The sequence below is a fragment of the Eschrichtius robustus genome, chromosome 20 (assembly GCF_028021215.1).
Source record: "Eschrichtius robustus isolate mEscRob2 chromosome 20, mEscRob2.pri, whole genome shotgun sequence".
NCBI classification, from domain to species: domain Eukaryota; kingdom Metazoa; phylum Chordata; class Mammalia; order Artiodactyla; family Eschrichtiidae; genus Eschrichtius; species Eschrichtius robustus.
The window spans coordinates 26,054,015-26,063,283 of NC_090843.1; the positions used below are offsets into that span (position 1 = coordinate 26,054,015).

At 54.4% G+C, this 9,269-nt stretch overlaps 1 protein-coding gene across 1 annotated transcript; it reads left to right on the forward strand.

The window, feature by feature from the left end:
• Window positions 1-1,442: 1,442 nt before the first annotated feature.
• Window positions 1,443-3,931, forward strand: HOXB5 (homeobox B5). The gene is made up of 2 exons (XM_068530607.1): window positions 1,443-2,031; window positions 2,701-3,931. Exons 1-2 carry the CDS (start codon window positions 1,470-1,472, stop codon window positions 2,946-2,948), a joined length of 810 nt encoding a protein of 269 aa, XP_068386708.1. The 5' UTR covers window positions 1,443-1,469; the 3' UTR covers window positions 2,949-3,931.
• The last annotated feature ends 5,338 nt before the right edge of the window (window positions 3,932-9,269 follow it).

Genomic DNA, 9,269 nt, shown 5'->3' on the forward strand with positions numbered 1-9,269 from the left:
GGCGAAGGGCAAGACTTTCCCCCGCTCTTTGGAGACCTGAGGGCAGGAGGCCAGGTGATGGGGCAGTTCGGTCTCATCCCATCAACCAAAACCGACCCATTCTGTCCCCACCCCCACCCTCACCCTCACCCTCACCCTCACCCTCACCCAGGCGGCAAGCTGCGGAGACTGTTTTCCTTTCTTCCTCCTCCCTCTCTCTCCCTTTTTTATTTTTAAAGAAAATAGCCGCCTGGCAGAAGGGGCCCAGCTGTGGCGGTCTTTGGCCGCCCAGCGCGCTCAGCAAGGGGCCGCGGGTCCTCGGAACCCTTTTCCTGGGAAGGAGTGGGCCGCTGGGCAAATTCTGAAACTACCCAGATGCCAGCAAGGGGTCTCAAGTGGGGCATCCCAAGGCAATAGCGGGCAGCTGGTGAGAAGGCGAAAGGATTCTGCCTTGGTCCCAAACTCTCAGGACCATGTTTACACCCAAACCCCAGCCCCCGCGACGCGGTCGCCTCCACCGTTTTTCTCGCAACTAGGCCACTTAGCCCCAGCCGGCCTCTTCCTTTGGGGTCCCTGTCTTGCTCTGCCCTTCTTACGTCCTGGGCTAAGGATGACGAAGAGGTCAGGAAGAGGATTTCAAACTTCTAAGGGAACAAGGAGAAGCGAAGGCTTCTCCTTCGAACCCTCGGCTTAGCCTTACCGGCTTGGCCTGGATGCTGTGGATGGGCCACTGCATCCCGGTCAGGAAGCAGGCCAGGCTGAGCTCACAGGGGAAACCCTTTGCAATCATTGTGTTTCACAGACATCTTCCAACCTCTCCCCCATTTCCGTCCCCAACTCGGAGACTTGCAAAGCCCGAGTAAGGGAAGAGCAACTCAATTTTTGGTCATCTTATCCAGAGTTGTTATAATAATAATAATAACTACAGGGAGAAGGAACGATGCACAGACGAACTCCACTCCCGAGAAGGTGGGTAAAGGCTCAATCGGGTTTCTCCTCTAAAAGATTCAACCCTGTGGGTGAGCCTAGGCCGGGTTTCTTTCGAGCCCCGCGGTTGCACGGAGCCAGCAGGGAGGCGGCTGTCGCCGCCATGGCGGTCTGCGGCCCGCGCTCCCGCCGTTCGCCGGGAGGTGGCGCGCTCTGCTCAGAGGCCGCCGCCAACCTTCTCCCTGTTTCTCCCCCTTCTCCTTTTTCCCCCTCTCTCGGAGGCTCGCATTGAATCGGCCCTAACGATTCTCGGATCGTCATTATTTGTAACCATAGAGCATGAATTACCTCTTGAGGTCATCAGCGAGAATTTACGACTGGTCAACAAAAGCACGTGATTCCCTAACGCCCCCCCATCCCCCTTCCACCCCCCCCATGTTTGGCCGCATACATAGCAAAACGAAGTACAGTGCATCGCTATAATTCATTAATACATCATAAATCGTGAAGCACAGGGTTATAACGACCACGATCCACAAATCAAGCCCTCCAAAATCACCCAAATGAGCTCGTACTTTGTAAACTCCTTCTCGGGGCGTTATCCAAATGGCCCGGACTATCAGTTGCTAAATTATGGCAGTGGCAGCTCTCTGAGCGGCTCTTACAGGGATCCCGCTGCCATGCACACCGGCTCTTACGGCTACAATTACAATGGGATGGACCTCAGCGTCAACCGCTCCTCGGCCTCCTCCAGCCACTTTGGGGCGGTGGGCGAGAGCTCGCGCGCCTTCCCTGCGCCCTCCCAGGAGCCCCGCTTCAGGCAAGCGGCGTCGAGCTGCTCCCTGTCCTCGCCCGAGTCCCTGCCCTGCACCAACGGCGACAGCCACGGCGCCAAGCCCTCTGCTTCGTCCCCCTCCGACCAGGCGACCCCGGCCAGCTCCAGCGCCAATTTCACCGAAATAGACGAGGCCAGCGTGTCCTCGGAGCCCGAGGAAGCGGCGAGCCAGCTAAGCAGCCCAAGCCTAGCTCGGGCGCAGCCAGAGCCCATGGCCACCTCCACAGCCGCGCCCGAGGGGCAGACTCCGCAGATATTCCCCTGGATGAGGAAGCTTCACATCAGCCATGGTAATTCTCGCTCTCGCTCCCCTTTTTGTCTTCTCGGCTTTCCTTCTCCGCGTTTGGGGGGGGGGCGGCGAGGAGAACTTGGCTTTTCCTCAAATATAGATTTCTTTTCTCCAGAGGGGGAGAAGTCTCTAAGAGGGTCCTCACAGCTCGGGGGACAGAGCCAAAGAAGGTCTTTAGCTGGGGGTTTGGGGAGGAGTATTTTTAATAATTTGTTCCCAGATTCGCCTTAGGTTTTATTTGCCCAGCTTGAACTAGCTTTAGGATGAAGGATGAGGTTTATGTAACGTGGGGAAGGGTCCTGCTTTGCCCCCGAAATTTTGAGACTGGTTCTAGCAGAGGAGGGGCGAGCAGTAAAACGAGCCTTCCAGGGCAAAAGTGCAACCGTTCTCCTCCCTCCCGGGGTGAGCGACCGCCTGAGCCCAGCGAAGGGTGAGGCACAGGGAGGGAGCAACAGACAAAGCCGGGCGCATTCGCTGCCGGCAGAAGTGGGGGCTGCAGGAGAAAGGGGTGCAGAAAGCGAGCTCGGATGCGGGCATCTGGAGTGGGGAGAATTGGAGCTGCGGTGAGCTGGGTGCCGGGGACGCCTCGGTCCTGCTCCACGCCCCCCTCCCACCCAGGGCCCCCTCCCTTAACCGGAATAACGTTGCCTCGCTGCTCTGTCTGCTCCAGATATGACCGGGCCGGACGGGAAAAGGGCCCGGACCGCTTATACCCGCTACCAGACCCTAGAGCTGGAGAAGGAGTTCCACTTCAACCGCTACCTGACGCGGCGGCGGCGCATCGAGATCGCCCACGCGCTCTGCCTGTCCGAGCGCCAGATCAAGATCTGGTTCCAGAACCGGCGCATGAAGTGGAAGAAAGACAACAAACTGAAAAGTATGAGCCTGGCTACAGCCGGCAGCGCCTTCCAGCCCTGAGCCCGCCGGGAGGAGCCCCGGGCGGCCCAAGAGCCCGTGCTGCTCCCAGCCCTGGCCCCTCCAAGCCTCCCCGCGCTGCCGCCGCCCGCAGGGGACCGGTTCCCACGAGCCTGCCTCGCCCGGGCCTTGTGCTACGATTTTTCGTTTGGTCTTAAGTCTTCCTGTGGCTCCCTCTCTCTTGGACTGGTTAATCTTGTTATTATTGTAATAATAATGATAATTATTATTTTCCCACCATGCTCCCCACTCCCCTCTGCTCACCCCAAATCCGCCAGTGTTTCTGAACGTTCGTGTCTGTGGTTGCACTCCTTCCCCCAGGAAAAAAAGAAACTCGCATGTTTAATGTGAACTTTCCCCTCCCCATCTGTGTTCTTCTAACTTATTTATAAAAGGATGATCGCTGTATTTTGAGTTTCAGCTAGAAACTTCTCTAAAAGGGGCAGCAGTTGAGGTCGGATAGTGCCGCAGCACCGGGCCCAGCTGAGCTGGCCTCGGAGACCGGAGTCCATGACTGTGTCTCATTCCACCTTCCTCTTCCTCCTCCCTCCCCACTCCCAGGCCCAAGTCTCCCAAGACTTGGTCCTGGGGTGGGAGGGGACCGGGGAGGACCAAAGGGGTGATGTTGAGAAGAGAGCCGGTAAATAATGAGATTTAAGTTCCTGCCGCCTGGGTAGGCCACACAAGGCCTGGTCTTGGAGCATCCGGAAACAAAAATAATCCTCAGTGTAAAATGTCTTGTGTATTTCTCTGTGAATCTATGGGTCTGGCATAGAGGGCCCAAAGCTTGTAAATATGGGGATAGTCTGGGTCAGATCTATCCTCTCCTCCCTACCCATTTCACTTCCAAGACCATTTGTAGTGAGCGAGTGGATGCTGTGCTACATGTGAAATCTGTCTTTGCCGGGCGGGCCTGTCTCAGTGATTCGCTTTTGGTATTTGTTTGTAGCTTTCCTTGAAGTCAAATAAATGTTTCCCCTCCTCCACTGCCCTTCCACTTGTCTTTTCTCTGGGGCCTGCCTCTCCCATCACCGGGCACACCCTAGACCATTCTTGATAGACCTGGGGTGTAGGGAAGGGAAAGCAGGATGCTCACCAGCAGCCCCTCTCAACCACCTATGTCTCTGCTTGGTCAGCGGTACTTGGGCCAGGGGACAGGCTTTCATGCCTGGGGGGCTGAGAGACCCAGAAACCCCACATGAGCCTGGGGCAAGGGGCAAGGCTGGGGCAAAAAGCAAGCCTTTGCTGAGCTGGACTCCACCCTGGCCTTCCACCAGCTGGCCAAAAAGTCTCTGGAAACCGCTTAGCGGAAAGTAATTTGGGCCTAAGTCCTGAGCAGGAGGCTCCTGGCCTTTTGGGAGTGATACAGGCCTGCCCAGCACCACTGTCCCCTGGTCCAAATCCCAGTTCAGCTCTGCCACCCACTAAGGCCAAAAACAAACAAAAAAAAATCAGCTCAATTTCAAAGGTTTCCTCTCACCCTCAGTCTTCTCTACACTTATCAAGGGCTTCCTCTCTCCAGGGGCCCAACTGACCTGCCCTCTTGATTAGGAGCTGGGGTCCCTCCTGGAAGACCCTTGGTTCCCCCATCAACTGGACTGGCTCAGGGCCAGGGGCCAGTCCTCCTCCATCCAAGTCAGCCTCCACCCTGAGCACAAGAGTCAAGTCTGGACACTTACCCGATCAATCCCTTCCAGCTTGGCCCAACTTCTTACAGGACTTGTGGGGGGAGGGGGAGCTGGTGAGGAGGCAGCTGAGGGTCTTGGTGGCTCTACTGGGCCTTCCTTCCCCCTTCCCCCTTGACTTTGTCCCCCTTTGTCCATAGCAAACTATCCCAAAAGTCGCTATGACATTTAGATGTCAAATGGATAGGGGTTTTATCTTGAAGTTAGATCGTAAAAATCGCGGAGAAGTCAGACAGATACCCCTCACTGGCTCGAGAAAGTCACGTGAGGTCCATAAAGTTAGTTTTATGGTTTTGGGGAGTTGACACCGCGCGGTATATTTCACATTCTCCAGAATGTTAAGTGACACTTTAACTGCTCGCAGTGGTGGGGAAGGGGGCAGAGGTAGGTGAGCGCTCTCCCAGCCCAGAAGGCGGTGGTGTGGCAGCAGCCCAGGCCCAGCTCTCCCGCAGTAAGTCGCTTCCAGTTTTTGCTTTTCCCCTCGCAATTGTGGGGCTTGGAACTGGGGGAAGGAAACCTTGCCTCCGGCAGGACTGTGGGGTGATAAGTGGAGGAAATTTAGCCTGGTTTTGCATTAAGTTCTGACCAGCTGGGTGTCTGAAGAGGGGCACTCGGGTCCGTTCAATAAGGCCTTTGCAGTCCGGGGTGCCTGGTTTTATTTGCAGGAGTGTCTGAGTCTTTGTGGGGACAAAGCTTGTGTGGGTTCTTTCAGTGCCCTTGGAAATTTAGGGGGCAAGAAAGAGGGGTGTTTACTGCTGAAGGGAGGGCCCCGTGTGTGTGGGGGCCACTTCACTACTGGGTATCTTCAGACAGCCATCTCCCCACCCCCAGGAAAGGAACTTTATGACATTCATTTGTCAGGGGTGTGTGGGAGCGAGCCGCCGGGCACTTTTATCTGGATACATCTGAGCTGAGAAAAAGTCCGGAGAAGGCTAATGCAGCTGCTGTGGGCTGCCTTGCACTGGGACACTCTCTGGCTTTTAGATCTTCGAAACCCGTGAAAGGGGGTACCCCTGGTTCTCCATGGCTCCATTAGGGCTATCAGGGATGGGGAGTGTGGCACCTTTGCACCCAGCTTCAGCCTTTTGGTCCCAGGCCAACCTTCTGTCTTGGCTCTATGTAGGGTCCTGAGGTCCAAGCAGGGAGCAGACAGAGGGGGCATTTCCCTCAAATTTCTGGCCGGGAGTGGGGGGAAGGGGAGAGCTTCTTTTTTTTTTAATGTCTGAAACATTTATATTAACATATAGAGCTTCTTTTTTTATCTAGAGGATGTAGGTGTTTAAGCAGATCCCTGGCAATCCCTCCAAAAATAAAACTTGCTGAAGAACACAGAGCCCCAACTGTCAGGAGAATAAAAAGGGACTTAGGAGCTGGGAGAGAAAATTGGAAAGGTGCTCTTTCCCTCTCCTCTCCTCTCCTTTCTCCTTCTTCTCTCCCTACCAGAGCCCAGAGGCCCCTTTGTTTTGTGGCACCACAAACCAGAAGGATTTTATTATTTGACTCCCTGGGGCCCGTTATTTTCTAAGGATAAGTCACCCTCCTTCTAAAAACTGGAGGCCTCTTCCTCACCAAACTTACCTCCCAATTTTAAGACCCATGGGGGGTCAACCACCCTGTCACTCCTGCTTTTGCCAGCCCACCCTCTCTGGATTTAGCTCATCAGCTCCCATTGTTCCTGGAATTGGTCATGTGGCATCTTAAGGGGCTTCTGATCTTTGGGACAAGGAGAGGGTCACAAGATTCTCCCCATTTCACATTAAAGAACATTTGCACTCTCTCCTAATTTCCTCTCTCTCCTGCAGCTGCTCTCTATTCCCTGAGCTCTGCATTCCCTGCCCAGGCCTGATTTACAGGAGACCTTTCACAGGCTTTGAGTGCAAAGAGGACAGAGAGCTTGGGGTCCTCACCTTACTGTGAAGATACATCTCCCCCGAAACGATGGGGCATTTGTATCCCATGGAAAGGAGACTCTGGTCAGTTCCCAAAGGATGTCGAGCACCATTTAAAATACCAATAAATTTTGGAGGCATAACTTCCACAGGCTTCCACTCTGGACAAGACAAATGAGGTGAATGAGATGCAAAGGAAGAGTGCAGTGGGCACAGAATCTGACCTGGGGTCTCCTGGGAAACCCCACTCCTATTGTGCCCCTGGTCTCACTCTGATGCCGCCAGCCACCCTCTCCCAGAAACCCCAGACCACCAGGCCTGCCACTAAAGATTTTTTGGCCCCCTCCCACATCAGTCCTGCAAACTCTGATATAGAATGTCTGGGGCCAGCGACCCAGGGACATCTGCTGAGCATATCTAGAGAGATTTTCCGGAGTGGTGAAGAGCGGCTCTGGCGGGGGTGCCCACTTCTGCTGCAACAGCCAGAACTCTTGAAGGGTCTCCTCCGGCTCTGAGCAGATCCTGCCTGGAGAAGACTCCACCCTAGCTGGGCTTTCCTCTTCCCCACTTCAGGTTTTCTGGGCAACTGTCTCCCCTGAACCCCAGCAAGGACGTGTTGGGGGAGAGGATGAGAGTTTTCCAATGGTTTCTGGTGCAAAGGAACTCTCTCTGCCCCAGACCTGTGTCCTCCTCTCCAGTCTTCCTCAAGACGTTCTCTGGGAAAGCTGTTCCTCTCTCTCCTCTCCCATCTGATTCCCCTCCCCAGCTGGGTCCAGGCCCCAACTTTCTGAGCTGCAGGCCAGAACCCACTAGCCAAATCCTCATGCCCATCCATCAGCACCCTCCACCTGGGCAGGGCAGAGGAGGTCAGCAGCGGGAGGGTAAAGCTACATTTTCCCTTTTCCCTCTGAGGCCAGCTTGACCACCACTCAATGGACAATTTAATTTTGTTTTGTTTTATTTGGTTATTTTTTTGGTTTGGTTTTTTGTTTTGTTTCTCCGAGGCTTCGGGGTAGGAGGAAGTATAAAGAAATGTAAACAGGAAAGCCAGCCGGGCCTGGAGTTCCAAGCGCCCATATTTCATCGGCTTCCTCTTGGTAACTGCAACAGGGACACTTAACTCTTCCCTGGCTGTGAGAAGTATTCACTGGGGTTTGGGGGGGCAGGGTATGAGGGCAGGATCCACGTGGAAGCTCTTCTCTTGGGCTGGTTCCTTTATCCTTGGGGTTTGGATGCTGAGGTGGAAGCCAAGAATTCAGAGCAAGGGAGAAGTGAACCGCTCAGCACGGTCCCCCAGACTCAGTCCCTTTTGGGACAGAGCAGAGAAGGCGCTTGCCTGCATGGGTTTCCCAGCTTGGGGACCAACCCGGCCAACCAAGGAGAACGGGGCTTAGCAAGAAACTTTCCCCTCTTTTAGGGGAGAGCCCACTGGTCACTGTTTCCATTTTTTGGAGTTTCTCAGAGTAATCGGATTTCGAGGCTGGGATCTGCCCACAGCGGGATTTATCGATTGCTGCAGCGCTGTTACACATCCATATTAATTAACCCAGACACCGCCTGGAAACCGAGCTGCTTGGGGTGGGGGAGGGGAGAAATGGGGGCGGTAAAGAGAATGGACATTTCTCGGTAAGCCGTGCCCCGGGTTTCAGATTGGAGAATCGCTCCCCTCAAGAAACACGTGTCTTCCCCAAGCTCCACGTTCCTCGACTTCTCAGCAAGAAGGGTAAGCCTGACTTACTCTCCACAGTCGGACTCCACACACAACTCTCCTCCCGGGTGGAATTAAAACACCTCCCAGGCCCAACACTTCCTTGTCAGAGTTAGTTTGCCCCAGCACTCGGATGCATGTATCCTCTGGTGGTTGTTCCCAGCACGACCTTTCTAGAGGGGTTAACACCTCCTCCCCACCTTCCTTTCAACTTCCCCAAGGTAGAAGCTTTTTATGGTTTTCTGGCTTGTTTTTAGTGTTTGTTGGTGGTGGTAGTGATGTCCTTCCTCTTCCTCCTACCCCTCCCTCCAAAGAGTAATTAAAATCTGTTAAAGGATTTAATTAAGAGAGTTAAATGAAAAGGAAGGAGGCGCAAATGAGTTTGGGGAAAAAACCCACACCAAAGCTATTCTCAACGATTAAATCGCCATTTTAACAATATAATGGAGTTTGCATCCTGAAAGGGGAAATCAACGCTCATATCTCATCAATAATTCATAGAGTCCGGGATCACGCAGAGGTCAGCAGACAGGGCCGGAGCGCCGGCCTACTTGGGGCTCCGAGCCGCTGCCGCATACATTACGCGCCGCTGGCCGCACCGCCGCCACCTACATCGCTCCCGGCCGGGTTGGGGGCAGGCCCACAGGTTTAGACCGATTTTTCCCCTCCTTTTGGCGAATTTATTGAGACCCAGATTTCGGGCTCCAAGAGGAAGTGGGGGATTTAGGAGACTGGAGAGGATTGGACTTCGGGCAGTTCTGGACCTGTCGGACCCCGAATATCAGCACCTTTATAACTTTTAATCCGTTTCTCTCCCCCCTTCTCTCTCCTTTCTCTATGATTTAGGCGTCCTCTGTCCTGTCTTTTCTCTCCTTAAATCTCGTCTTGGCATCTTCTAGCTTTTCCTCCCTAGCTGCACAGCCACGCTCTGGTCTTTTTCTCTGAGTGGATTCGGGCTGAGCCCCCATAGCTGCGGCCTCGCTGCAGCCTCTGAGCGTGGCGGCTGACTTTGGCTGCAGCGATCCCTGACCTCGGAGCCCAG

Coding starts and splice junctions, on each gene's coding strand:
- HOXB5 (XM_068530607.1), top strand. CDS start 1,470: ATGAGCTCGTACTTTGTAAACTCCTTCTCGGGGCGTTATCCAAATGGC. Junction 2,032..2,700: donor GAAGCTTCACATCAGCCATG/GTAATTCTCGCT, acceptor TGTCTGCTCCAG/ATATGACCGGGCCGGACGGG.